The sequence below is a fragment of the Trichechus manatus genome, unplaced genomic scaffold (assembly GCF_000243295.1).
Source record: "Trichechus manatus latirostris isolate Lorelei unplaced genomic scaffold, TriManLat1.0 scaffold00042, whole genome shotgun sequence".
In the NCBI taxonomy this organism is placed as follows: Eukaryota; Metazoa; Chordata; class Mammalia; order Sirenia; family Trichechidae; genus Trichechus; species Trichechus manatus.
The window spans coordinates 6,394,763-6,409,771 of NW_004443978.1; the positions used below are offsets into that span (position 1 = coordinate 6,394,763).

General features: G+C 41.3%; 1 protein-coding gene across 3 annotated transcripts in view; it reads right to left on the reverse strand.

Moving 5' to 3' along the window:
• Nucleotides 1-15,009, reverse strand: part of KIZ (kizuna centrosomal protein) — a 176,680-nt gene that overhangs the window by 62,855 nt on the left and 98,816 nt on the right. For 2 of the 3 annotated variants that reach the window (XR_002824100.1, XM_023731397.1), the window contains exon 7: nt 10,080-10,196. The exons of the other annotated variant lie outside the window; for it this stretch is intronic. Coding sequence is in view for 1 of the 2 variants with exons in the window: in XM_023731397.1 (XP_023587165.1) it covers nt 10,080-10,196 (117 nt within the window). In the remaining variant the exon portion in view is untranslated. The remainder of the gene's footprint in view (nt 1-10,079; nt 10,197-15,009) is intronic. 3 annotated transcript variants of the gene reach the window in all.

Below are 15,009 nucleotides of genomic sequence, written 5' to 3' on the forward strand. Positions count from 1 at the left end.
TTATTAGACAAAGACTCTAAAACAATGGAATTAAAAATATGCTCAAAGAGATAAAGAAAAATGCAAAGAACTAAAGGAAATCAGAATGATACAGGAACAAAATGAGAATTTCAACAGACAGAAATTTTTAAAAAGAACCATACAGAAATACTACAGCTAGAAAATACAACACTGAAATGAAAAATTCCACTGGAGGGGATTAACAGCAGATCCGAACTGGCAGAATAAAAGAATCAGGAAACTTGAAGATGGGGCAATTGAAATTACAGACTCTGAGGAGCAACATCAAAAAAGAATGAAAAGAGATTTAATTGTAATGTGTGGACCTTATTGGATTCTGATTCAAACAAAGAAAATGTAAAAAGACATTGTTTGAGACAATTAGGGAAAACTGACAAGGACTAAATTAAGGAATTTTGTTGATTTTGTCAAATGGTAATGTGTTAAATTCTTTTATGTTAGAGATACAAGGACTTATGAGTGAAATGATATGCTGTCTATTTTAAACTAGTCAAGAAAAAAAAAGTGTGGGTGAGGGAAGGAGATAAAATAAGACTGATGTCTTAGTTATCTAGTGCTGCTATAACAGAAATACCATAAGTGGGTGGCTTTAACAATCAGAAATTTATTTTCTCACAGTTTAGGAGGCTAGAAGTCCAAATTTGAGCTGTCGACTCTGGAGGAAAGACCTAGTCTCTTCTGGGCTTCTGCTCCTAGACAATCTTCATGTGGCTTGGCATTTCTCTTCCCCCATCTCTACCTCTCTCACTTGCTTATTTCATCTCTTTTATATCTTAAAATAGAGTGACTCAAAATATACCCTAATCCTGCCTCATTAACATAAGAAACACAACCCATTCACAAATGGGATTATAACCACAGGCAGAGATTAGGATTTACAACACATATTTTTTTTTGGGGGGGGGGAACATAATTCAATCCATAACAACTTGCAAAATGTTGACAATTGGTGGATCAGAGTAATGGGTATATGGGGCTTCCTAATACTGTTTTTTCTGCTTTTGGGAATGTTTTTAAAATTTCAAAATACGAAGTTTTTAAAAAATGTACTGATGTCTGAAACTTACTTTGAAATGTACAAAAAGTAAGAAGGATGGATGGAAGGATGGGCAGATATGCAATAAAGCAAGTACAATAAAATGTCAATGGTAGAATCTGAGTGGTGGGTAATTTTACAATTCTCTTCTCTATACGTTTGAAAAATTTTACAATTAAATATAAATAAAAAAAATTTGGATAAAAAGTAAAATCTAGGTATGATTCATAATCTTCTTCAATAAACTTCAACTGTTACAGTCTTTGCCTGACCTAACTCTAGTTTTCCCAAGAGTTTAATAAAGTGGGTCGAGTCATTGGAATACTTTGCTTAAAAGCATCTCCGAATGATTCTAAGGCTTCTGGCTAGTTTGGTAGAAAGCCTCTTTAGTGACCTGCCTTTCTTAGTTACTATCATAGCTCAACAATGTCATAAAAACACCTGATTTCTACATTCTAACTCCATGTCAATGAAGCAACCTTTGCATCTATATTTGGTTTCTCAGTAGATTTCCCAACTGGGAAAATATACTGACCAGTCATTCAGCTGGCATATTTCTCATAATGAATAAAGAAATTATGCTTCTAGCTTGGAAGCATATTAATTAGGATAAATTAAACTTGAAAGCAAGTTTAATTAGGATGGATTAAATTAAATTAGTTGGGATGAATTAAATGATCAGAGACCAGCTTCTCTCTGGTGAATAATACACATGATTTTCTGCAGAGGCAAAGCCAAGGTGAGACTCTAAATATTAATACCCCAGCCAACTGCCTTTTGGGTCCTGACATAAAAGAACTAGCTATGGTTTCCTAGAATTATTATTATTATTTTTTTATTGTACTTCAGGTGAAAGTTTACAGAACAAATAGTTTCTCATGAAACAATAGTACACATATTGTTTTATGACATTGGTTAACAACCCCACGACATGTCAACCCTCTCCCTTCTTGACGTTTTTTTTTTGGTGAAAATATACATAGCCAAAGATACACCATTTCAAAAATTTCTACATGCACAGTTTAGTGATATCGACTACGCTCTTCCAATTGTGCTGTTATTCTCACTTTAGATGGTTTACTCAACAAAATAGTTTCTCATTAAACAGTACACGTTGCCCTATGACAATGGTTAACAACCTCACAACACATCAGCACTATCCTTACTCAACCTTGGGTTCCCTATCACCAGCTTTCCTGTCCCCTTCTGCCTTCTAGTCCTTGTCCCTGGACTGCTGTGCCTCATTAGTCCCATTTGGTTTTATGGGGCTGTCCACTCCCGGGTTGAACAGTGAACCTCAAAAGTGAATTCACCACTGAGCTAAAAGGGTGTCTGGGAGCCATACTCTCGGGGTTTCTCCAGTATCCTTTAGGCCAGTAAATATGGCCTTTTTTTTGTGAGTTAGAATTCTGCTCTACATCCTTCTCCAGCTCTGTCCAGAACCCTCTGTTGTGATCCCGGGCAGAGCAGTCAGTGGTGGTAGCCGGGCACCATCTAGCTGTACTGGACTCAGTCTGGTGGAGGCCATGGTAGCTGTGGTCCATTAGTCCTTCGGACTAATCTTTCCCTTGTATCCTGTTCTCTTCACACTCCCTTGCTCCCGAAGGGATGAGACCAGTGGAGTATCTTAGATGGCTGCTCACAGGCTTTTAAGACCCCCGACTCTACTCACCAAGGTAGAATGTAGAACATTGCCTTTATAAACTGTGTCATGCCAACTGAGCTAGATGTTCCCCGAGACCATGGTCCCCACAGCCCTCTGCCCAGCAACTCAGTCCCTCAGGGAGTTTGGATGTGTCTGTGGAGCTTCCATGACCTTTTCTTATACAAGTTGTGCTGGTTTCCCCAGTATTGTGTACTGTCTCACCCTTCACCCAAGATACCACTTATCTATTGCCTATTTAGTATTTCTCCCCCACCCCTCCCATCCCTAGTAACAAAGATTGTTACTTTTTGTGTGTGAACTTTTTCATGGGTTTTTACAATAGAGGTCTTATACAATATTTGTCCTTTTGTGATTGACTTATCACACTCAGCATAATGTCCTCCAGTTCCTAGAATTATTTTGCTTGGTTCACAAAAGGACAAAACTGATTGATTTTCAGGGGGTTAAATAACAAATGAGATGTTGAAGGAGGTACAAAATCTAGGATTTGTGTTGTCCGAACAGCTGAGCCAACCTCTAAAGTGCAAAACTAGGCTTTCATGCAGATTCACTTCGGGAGAGATTGGGCAAGGAGTGTAACACCCATGGCTGTCCTTGAGCTGAGTCTTTGTTCATGGCTCTACATGAACACACCATATCAGAGTGTTAGGAAAAGTGGTACCAAGAATTTAAAGGAATTCTTTTCCTCTTTTGTTTATTCTGCACTGAAAAATTTTAGAACACCACTGCCACATAGAGAAAACAAAGTCTGATGTCAGCTAATTTATATATTCCTGTAACTAAAAGTATAGTAAGTAAATATACTTTAAATAGTCTGTGACTAGTTTCATACACCGGAAATGACTTCCAATTAGAAAATTGCAAAGTCCCTGGGTGGTGCAAATGGTTTTGTAAAGGTTGGTAGTTCGAACTCATTAGTGGTACCATGGAAGAAAGGCCTGGCAATCTGTTTCTATAAAGATTATGGCCAAGAAAACCCTATGGAGCAGTTCTATTCTGTAACATATCGGGTTGCCATGAGTTGGTACTGACATGACAGCAATGGGTTTGGTTTTTTTGGTTTATCAGCATTTTCTACCTACAACTGATTTACAACAGATTGATAAGTTGACCAAAGTTTTAAATGAAGACAAAACAATAAATAACTCAAATTTTATTCTGAACATAGGCAGAATAAAATAAACATTTTCAAATACTATAATCTAGACAATATAAAGCTGACTCAATTTTTCAATATGTATTTGAGAGCACAACTGGATAATTATATCTGAAAGAAGCCACTTATAGAGACAATTAGTTGCACCTGGAAAAATAAAAAATAAGTGTCATGGATTGAATTGTGTCCCCTAAAAATATCTGTCTACTTGGCTAGGCCGTGATTCCCAGTATTGTGTGATTGTCCACCATTCTGTCATCTGATATGATTTTTCCTATGTGTTGTAAATCTTACCTCTAGGATGATAATTAGGCAGAATTATCAGCAGTTATGTTAATGAGGTAAGACTCAATCTATAAGATTAGCTGTGTCTTAAGTCAATCTCTTTTGAGATATAAAAGAGAAGTGAGCAGAGAGACAGGGGGACCTCATACCACCAAGAAAAACAGCCAGGAGAATAGCGCGTCCTTTGGATGTGGGGTACCAGTGCTGAGAAATTCCTTGACCAGGGAAGACTGATGACAAGAACTTTCCCCCAGAGCTGACAGAGACAGAAAGTCTTCCCCTGGAACTGTCACCCTGAATCCAGACTTCTAGCCTCTTAGACTGTGAGAGAGTAAATTTTCTCTTTGTTAAAGCCATCCATTTGCGGTATTTCTGTTATAGCAGCACTAGATAACTAAGACAATAAGTTAATGATAATCTTTTTATAAGTACAGCCAGAATGCTCCTTAGAAGCAATAATGGCAAGACTTCGTCTCACATACTTTGGACATGTTATCAGGAGAAGGACATCAGGCTTGGTAAAGTTGAGGATCAGCGAAAAAGAGGAAGCCCCTCAATGAGATGGACTGACACAGTGGCTGTAACAATGGGCTCAAGTATAACAATGATCATGAGGATGGCGCAGGACTGGGCAGTGTTTCGTTCCATTGTACATAGGATCGCTATGAGTCTGAACTGACTGGATGGCACCTAACAGCAACAATCTCTTTATGATTTCATATAAAATAAAACTATTTATTAAGTAATCATTTTTACGTTAAAATGTGTTTTTCATAAGGCAATAATGAACAAAAATATTTTATCAATCATCCCAAATAACATGAATACAATTTTAATATTTCATGGTTGTCTAAAATTATGACTTGGTCAATCACCTAATAATAGTACACCTTTCATATGAAAGTCTTTGAACACTTAGTATTTGATATAAATCAGTGATGATAGCAGCATTTTTTTCTTTTAAGATGCTTCATTTTGTGAGCAGGAATTCAGAAATACTCAGCGTAAGCCATGGAGCAGGCAGCCCATTTTAAAGATGAGGATATTAAAGAGATAGATGCCAAGTGCCCTGGTTTAGTCAGGGTTGCTACCACACCAAACAGCTCTGTTCAACAAGCCTTATGGATTTTGTAACTACTAGCGCCCTTCCACTCTGTCAACCTTATAATTCTATGACATCAGAGTTGTTAGCAAGTGAAAAACAAAAGCAGATCACTCTCTCCAAACCTGTGTTTCTGGAATAGTTTATCAAATTGAGTAGTTGACTGCTTGGGTCCAGGGGAGATCACAAAGCAGACAGGAATATTTCAATTAGAGGAGTTTCCTGAAATAACTCCTGGGTGCTGAGGGGCACAGGGGGTGGAGGGCAAGGAGGGCACAGGGTTGGCTGAGGCCATGATTAAAATTCATGAGAAAGAAGAATCTGTGTTTAAAGACCTGACTGTGCTGTCTCTCAAAGGTCATATAAGCACTCGGTAATTTTTCCAAGGCCAGAGAGAGCGATCCAGTGACAGTCAGTGTGCACTGAACAATGTACCCACAGTCTCAGCACACATGGCAATACGAACTGTAACAGAATACAACACTGACATCAGGAACCGTCCCTGACTTCTTTATCTGGCTTTAAAAAATGATTGTGGTAAAGAAACAGTCTTGAAGTTGCAGAGATTCCCTTTAAAATTTGTGTTAGTAATGAAGAAGGATTGCTTCTTACGGGAGTCTGATTTATACATGACTATAGATCAACAGTCATGTAAAACTCAACCTTTCATAACAGAAAGCAGTGCTCTATTATGAATGCTGAAAAACTGTAACAAACATCGTTAGTCTAGTAGATGTGGATGCCACATCTTGTCACCCACAATCAGAGTTTGGTAGCCTCAGTCAAGAGAGTCACACAATGAATCATTCAGTATAAGCTGGCTTGCATGAAGAATTATAAATGCATATATGCTTTCTATGCCATGTACCAAAATGGTAGTTTATGCCAAATAGTGTATCAACAGATATAAAAGGCAGTGAGGAAGAAACAGGAGATTGGTTAAAGAACCTTTTAACATATAATCACCAAATGACATACAAAGCCCAGAAAAACTCCCAAGCCAGCTTCTTCCACAACCTTGTAAAGGAGTAGTTTAAGACTGCCATTTTTATTTTGCATGGAAAAAACACGAAAGAGGATTTTCTTGTATTGTCCTTTACTGCTGTGAAAGGGTGGCAGGAGTAGCAGCAGTAGCAGCAGCAACAGTACCTGTATAACTTCAGGGGGATAATGAGAATCACCATCAGCATCAAGCTGATTCCCAAGAGGTGGACGTCACATGTATCTCCACTCGCCAACCTTTTTTACCAATTCTAACACCAGCCATCCTTCCCATGGCACTCTCTACTTCTCTGCTGGGTTCAAAAATCCATTGCAATGACCACACAGAACTCACAGACCATACTTACAGTTAAGCAGTTTATTTAAGAAGTAACAGGGTACAACTTGGGATCAGGATCAGGAACATATAGGCAGACTCACTTCTTCTGTGCAGAACAGCTCTCTCGGTCTTCTCCACCATGCAGGCCTCCTCTCTGCTCCCTGAGGACAGGCTCCTCTCGGCCCTGCTGTCCATCCCACTGACTCCGCTGCAAGGCCCCTTCTGGGCCTGTCGCTGCTGGCTCTACCGCAGGGCCCGTCCACACCTGTCACCAGAGGCTCTGCTGCCAGGCGCCTTCTGGGCCTTTTGCTGTCTTCAGCGTTACAGCCCTCGACCCATGTTTCAGCTCTTTTAGGAGGTTCCTTGCCTCCTCTCTCTCTCTGCTTCTTCTCTCTTTTCTTTTCTTCTGCTTCTCCCTGCTTCTTTCTGTCTGAAAAACCTCTGTGGGATTGGCTGCTTACTCCTCATCAATTTCAAGGCATGGCCCTCTTCACCAGGAACACGAACTGCCAATCCCCTCTTGGTAGGCCACAGGCACTTCATTTGCATAGCCTATTGACCAGTCCCTGCAAGGTGTGTACTAATATAAAGGCAGGCTGCAGCCTAGGACTAAATAAAAAGTATCCAACCAAGGTGTTTACAGCTTACCCAGGAAATGTCAATCAACCTGGACAAAAGTGACAAACCTTCTGAGGTAGAAAATTAGAGCAAAACTAACTCCGCAGGGCTTAAGGGGAAAATCTCTCAAGCTGTTTTTCCAAAGAACCAAGGCAAAAGGCCACATAAAGGAACTCATTTTCACCACAAATACCTTAGGTTGAAAAGCAACTGACTGGGAAGATTATTTCCAGCATTTTTCATGGTTTGGAGCTCATGAGTGCAGATGCAGAAAGTAATATAAAATACATTCAGGACTTGAGAACCTTGTCTCATGGTCTATGAAACAGAACCATCTTATTGGTGAAGTCTTCTTGTGAAAGGTTCTTTTAGAGAATGTTATCCTGACTTCTATTCCACCCCTTGATGGGATCCAAAATATACTAGACTTATGCTGAATTCTCCTCTAAAGAAAATGATCTTATTCTTATTTATATCACTAAGGCAGTAAGTCACACATTAAAGGTAAAGAAACGATGTTAGATGTAAGTGAAATCAGATCCAAGGCCACTCTCACTCTTTCACCCAAACAAGGTTCCCTTCAGATGGACTTTCAGACATTTGTCTACTTACCACACCTGAGTGAGCAATGCTTTCTACTAGTACACGGGGGGATGCATTTTAATAAAGGGAAACACAGTTGGTCCCCAAAATAAAAGTCAGGTTAGGAGACTGCTAACATTTGTGCAACATGAATCAGGCACCTATCAGGTGGCAGCACTGGATGCTGTTGTTGTTAGGTGCTGGTGAGTCGGTTCTCATAGTGGCCCCACGTACAACAGAACCAAACACTGCCCAGCCCTGCACCATACTCATGATCACTGTTATGCTTGAGCCCACTGTTGCAGCCACTGTGTCAACACGTCATTGAGCGTCTTCCTCTTCTTCACGGACCCTCCACTTTACCAAGCATGAAGTCCTTCTCCAGGGACTGGTCCCTCCTGATAACATGTCCTAAGTATGTGAGGTGAAGTCTTGCCATCCTTGCTTCTAAGAGGCATTCTGGCTGTACTTCCTCCATGGTATATTCAATATTCTCTGGCAACAATGTAATTCAAATGCATCAATTCTTTTTTCGATCTTCCGTATTCATTGTCCAGCTTTCACACGCACATGAGGCAACTGAAAATATCACGGCTTGGGTCAGGCACACCATAGTCCTCAAAGTGACTTCTTTGCTTTTTAACACTTTAAAGAGGCCTTTTGCAGCAGATTTTCCCAGTGCACTATGTTGTTTGATTTCTTCACTGCTCCTTCATGGGTGTTCACTGTGGATCCAAGTAGAAGGACCTGGCAGTTTACTTCTGAAAAAACTGGCCAGTGAAAACCTTATGAATAGCAGCGGAACACTGCCAGCACTGGCTAAACTATTGCCAATATTACAGATATTTGTAATTCTAAGAACTACATCAATAGCCCAGATACCACAAAGCTTCTGAGGCCATGAAAAAGACAGACTCAGACTGACTAGAAGGTGGGCAGAGGGTGTGGAGTAGATTTCTGACTGACCTCAGAAGACTCTCCAAGACTCATGGCTCACATATGCCAACTACGCTGGAAACAACTAACCCTCTCTCTTCCCAGCTTTATGGCCATTTAAGGCATATCCTCGGGATGATGGCTCTCAAACACAAGGGATCATCAGCGTCTTCCTGAGGGCTCGTTAAAACCTAGATGGCTGACCCCATTCCCAGAGTTTTTGATTCACTGGGTTTAGGCTTGAAAGCATGGGTTTCTAACAAGTTCCAAGGTCTTGTTGCTATGCCTTCCCAGGGACCACACTTGCAGAACTGCTGCTGGAGTTACATAACCAGCTCTAGACTGGAAGCCTATATGACTAGGATGGCTGTGGGAATGTAAGAACCCATCTGAGGTTTGGACCTGCCAAGGACATTCCTCTAGCTAGTGGCTATGCTGGATTATACCCTGGGGTGCCGACCAAGGTACACTAATACAATAGCCAAATATATACCCTCCCTCACCCCCAAAAGTAAGCCCTTTCATATATCCCTTAGTTCATGTACAAACTCAGATCTCTTAAACATCGTTAGAAGCAGGCATTGAGTGGATAAATCTACTTAACAATTAGAAATATATTTGCAGAAAAGTAGACAGTTGTTATGGATTGAATTGTGTCCCCCAAACATGTGTGTCATAAATCCTAACCCCTACACCTATGGTTGGAACCCTGGTGGCACAGTGGTTAAGAGCTTGGCTGCTAACCAACAGGTCAGCAGTTTGAATCCACCAGCCACTCCCTGGAAATCCTGTGGTGCAGATCTACTCTGTTCTATAGGGTTGCTATGAGTTGGATGGCAACGGGTTTGGTTTTGGTTAATACCGTCTGGGAATGGGTTTTCTTCGTTATGTTAATGAGAAAGTATTAGTGTAGGATGTGCCTTAAATCACTCTCTATTGAGATTTAAAAGAGATTAAACAATCACGTGAGCCAGCAAAGATGGGGGAAGATAGATGCCACACCCCATGAAGATCACCAAGGAACCAAGGAACAAGGACCTTCCCCGAGCTGACAGAGAGAGAAAGCCTTCCCCTAGAGCTGGCACCCTGAATTCGGAGTTCTAGCCTCCTAAACTGTGAGAAAATAAATTTCTGTTTCTTAAAGCCACCCACTTGTGGTATTTCTGTTATAGCAGCAGTTAAGATAACTAAGACAATGGTGAAGTACATAAAAAAGCGAAACTGATTACTGAAAGTGTCTACCCTGTGTTGACAGCGTGGGCTACTGTTTTGCAATTTTGCAATCCCTTTCAGTTTGAAGCATTTGGGAATGAGAATGGCCACCGCATCATGGCATTGATTTCATGACAGTTGTACCTGACTTGCTTTTCACTGCTGCCACCCCCAACTAAGAGTTCCTGAAGCTGGTGAAGGACAGCTGTTCCACAGGTTTCAAGGTCTTCTTCTGTCTGAATGTCAGTGTGATTACAGAGCCTATAAAATAAAACAGGTGCTGCATGAGATGTTTATTTAAGCACAGACTGCCAGCTTCTAGAATCTATGGTGGTTCTTCATGGTTTATTGAAATATATCTATAATATAATCTAGACATAAAAATGCAGCAACTATACTGTCTCTCAACAAAGATGTAAAATGGGGCAGTTTGAAAAACTTGTTTGTGTATATGTGGCTGTTTCAAATCCATCAGAGGAAGTAACTTTTAACTCTTTGATGGCTTTAATGATGTTCAAATCCACAGCTGTGCAATCTCATTCCACATTCCACCTGACTGATAGGAATGCTAGATAATCTTAACAGCAGAAAAGGCTAATTTTATATTGTCAATCATAACAAAATTAGATCTCCACAACTCACATGAAATTTACTTAAATTGTCAGTGCTAAGAAATTGAAAACTGCTGGCTGAAGTACAGGTTATGTCCTCTATTTCTGAATGCAGAAGAATGACTATTATTTCTCCATTTAGATCCCACTGCAGTAATTTTTTTTTTTTAGTTTTTAATAAGAACAGGAAAGCATGGAACGGGGGCTTTAGCCTTCATTATCTACTCGAAGTTTACCGGATGACTTGAAGAGTGACAGTTTGGCCACTGCTTTAGGTTAGATCTCTGGTTGTATCACAGTAGTTCCCAAACATATTGATTAGTTACTACTTTTCCTGTTTTTTTGGAAGCATGATTCTCAAAAGTTATGGGAGAAGATATGAAAGGTCAAACAGTGTTGCTGCTTTAAAGGAGCTGATATATGTGTGGCTGGATTATTCAACACATAACCCAAAAATAAAATGAGTATTACTTACAAAGTAACTTCTAAAGCCATATATTAATTAGTAAAGTATTACCAATTTGAAATTACTACTACAGTTTGGTTAAGCTTACTGGACCTATTTGAGGGCCATGTGCCAGGACCACTGAAACAAGGATGAAGGAGGCACGGCCCCTCTGTTTCCTGGAGGGTGAGGGGGTGCCACTACAGGCTCAGGCCCATCCCCACTCTGAGGATGTTTTCACTTGGGGGGAAATATAAATGGGCTCACCGGCATCAAGCCCTATTCTTCACTCTCGTCCTTCCTGTCGGTTCTGCAGGCTCCTTGCGAAGTCCATAGCTCTTGTCTAAACTCTAAGCCTGGATTCTTAATCCCTGTGGGCCAGACCTTGTGTTGGGTCTTTCACTCCTGAACTCTGCTGCCCAGAACCTTCCAGACTCTCGGCCCAGCTGACTTACAGGACCTACAGACACCTCTTTTTGCCTAGGCAAAATCTGGTTCCTAGTTCTTCCTGGATGACTTAATCTTGTTGCCACTCTATTCCCAGGATAACACCTGCCCTTAAGAAGAAGAAAAGTCTGCTAGAGATGAACCAGTTTCAGGGCAGAGGGAAGCACATATTCAATGGTAAGAGGTATGGGACAGGCCATCAGACAGGAATCACGAGGCAGTAGAGAGACAGATCCCTGCAGTCACAGAGGCTTGACTAAGGAAAGGGAATTTCCGCCAGGCAGGCAGGAGTTAGACAGAGGGGGAGATGACATTTCAAGCTACAGAGTGGCATAGGCAAAGGTGACAGGAAATGTGGGTGACGGGGGTGGGTCACAGTGCAGGAGATAAATTTGGTTGGGTGGGGGTTGTTGATGGCGATAGGACAGTAATGGGAAATAAAATTCAATATGAAACTTCAGAGAGAATACAAAGATAAACTGCGTGAATCTGAGCCATCGCTGGTTTCTTGAAAGCAGTGTTTTTGAGAGGGTTAATCCTGCAGCCCTGTATAGACGGGGTTGGTGAGCAGAGAGACCAGAGGCCCTGAAACTGGCCAGGAGATGGATGTTGTGTTCTAGGCGGCAGGTGAAGAGCACAAAGTGTGAGGAGCTGTGGTGGGATGGCAGGGAAGGGGAGAAATAGCCCCCAGAGGGAAGGTGACAGATAGCAGAGCTGGCTGCTGGCGGGACAGGCGGCTAAGGGCTGAGACAAGTGCCTCCCTCAAAGGGCCAGCTGCCCCTCAGCTCACTCCCACTGTGGAATGTGTGTCCCAGTGATACGAGATCTTCCCATTTTTCGAAAGAAGTTGAAAATCCACAATTTCAAACTTTATTTTTATGTGACATCTCCTAATTTTTATGATGTGGCAACTAATTCAAAAGAAGGTTAAACATTGTGCTGGACAAGCAAAACCCATCTGTGGGCCAAGTCAGGCTTGAGGACCACAAGCGTGTGATCTTCAGTTTAGGGCACCTTTAGCCTCACTTCCCAAACCAGACTGTAATCACTGGGCAAGGAGCATACCTTCATGTCTCCGTATATCCTCTGAAATGCTATGACAATGGTGGACCTTAGCACACACTCACTAGTGCTGGTAACCAAGATGGGGTGGTGGGTCGGGGGTGTTACAGTGGGAACAGCCTGCCTTCATGGGGAGTACTTTATCACTGATGTTCTTAAGAATGGTGCTAGGAGAAGGCAAACTGACTTTTAGTGGTTTTATGACTGTCTTTAAATTCGCTTCAGACAATGCGCACTCCTGTTGCCTGCCTCTGGGGGACCACGCCTTCAAACCCCCTGCAGTACTGCACAGTATGCCACTACTCAGTAACGCCTGACTGTCCAGCAAGGGCAAACACCAGATAACTTTTGTTCTTTTCCCATCTTATCAGTCCAAACGCCAGACTTAGACATTCCGTGCCCCTTTAGCAGCTTCCCTGACTACCACACTCGCAGTGATCTTTCTTATCCCTAAACTCCTTTAACTTAGTAAAGACAATATCCCACGTTATATTATTTTCTAGTTATGTCATATATGCACAGTGGTTAAAGAGCTCAGCTGCTAACCAAAAGACAGGCAGTTCGAATCCATGAGTCACTCCTTGGAAACCTTACAGGACAGTTCTACGCTGTCCTGTATGGTCAAGTATGCCTAGTCTTCTTGACAAGACCAGAAACTGGTTGAGAACAGCAACTGAATTTCTGAGTCTTTGTTTTACTTTAAGTTTTGCACAGCACTCAGCACAATGCTGAACACGCACTGAATGACAACTATGTGTTGAATGAGAGGCCATGATTTAAACTTAGATTAAAGAAATTCATGTAACATACCTATTTTTACAGTATATTTTTATATGGTTGCTGTTATACCATACATATATTTTTCTAGTCCAGGACTTCCTACATCCTTAGCACTGGGTGATCACCAAGACGGCCACAACTACCGCCCTCACAGAATTTACGGTTGACTATAGTACTGCTATGAGTCGGAATCAACTTGACAGCAACGGTTTTGGTTTTTGTTTTTCTCTAGATGAACTCAGAAACTTCTCTGGCTACAGGATGAGTTGGTCCATGCTGAGGACATATAAGAGTGATCTCCCCACCCGATGCCAGACTTTAGTTTGGAAAGTATCTGTCAGTTCTTTTGCTGAAAACAACTCTACTAAAGAATTCTAACACTGTATGAGTTAAAGATCAAAGACTATGTGTTATGAAAGCACTATAAAGATTTTAACATTCAAGACCTGGATTTCCCTCACTTCGTCTATTTATATTCCTACCAAAATAATTCCAACTGGAAAGGCATGATCTGGCAAGCCGTGCCTAGTCTTTCCTGGGAATGCGTGAAGACTGGCTGTGACTTGGACACACTGGGCTCCTCCCATCCCCTTGTTCTTTATGAAGTCCACCAAACAGACAAACCCACTGAATGACAAGGACTCCCTAGAAACACAAATGGCATATTTTAATTTTTGAAAAATTAAAAAACAATGCTTTGTAGCTTCATTTCCATCTTTCAGTCACATAGAATCTAGGAAATAATTTAAAGAAAACAGCTTCACTCCAGGCTAATGTGAACACTCAGAATTAAGGTATGATTTTTTTAAAAAGCGAGATAGTGAGAAAAGGTGCTATTTTTTCTCTCAGTGTCGCAAACTGAGAATTACTCCTTGGCAAAAATAACCCTGAATGAGTGCTACAGAAAATAAACTTTTCTTCACCCCAGCAGGTACCTCTTCCTGGGGACTGTTGGTGCCGCAGCCCAGGCTTCACTCTCAGGTCTCTTTCCTCAGGGAACAACGGCCTCCAAATGGCGTGGCCATCACTGAGCATAGGTAGTGATGAGTTCGCTTCCATAATTCGCATTATAAGATGTTATTTTAAAAACTATGAAATACTTTCTCTGTATTTTTAATGAGACTGAAGAATCATTAACTGTAGTTGGTCACATCCAGAACTATGTTTTAGAGAAGGAAACTAGTTCAAAATGAGCAACAACAAAATGGCATCACTCACAGAGGATCTTCTATAGAACTTAGGAATCACCCATACACATAAAGGCAGGAAATTGTTTCCAATTCCAGTGCACACAGAAAAACTTGTGGGGAAACTCAACCTCCATCTCCTCCAGAGTGTGGCTCCCCCTTCCTTCCTCAGGGGTAGAGAGCTCACAGGTACTGATCCTGGGAGCCCTCGTTTCCCTTCCTCCAAACTCCTTCCTCCTCCCCCATGGCAAGGGAGGGTTCCAACGCAGACAAAAACACAATGTCCTCTATAAGGAGCTCCAGGCTGCCTTACTGCCTTTTCACACTAAACTCCGTTTACTTGCAGCAGTCTGTGGCCCTCTGTAGTCCTTGAAAATAAGCAGACAAACAAAGAAGAAAAACAAAAACCAAAGAAAAACGAATGGAAACAAACTTGTGGGTCAAACTCATACGCTAAAAATTCTTTTTCAGGTACAAATCACCTGAGATGAGTTCTTTCTGGATTCTTTCTTCCCTTTGTTTTCTTTTGGCACATGTGTACA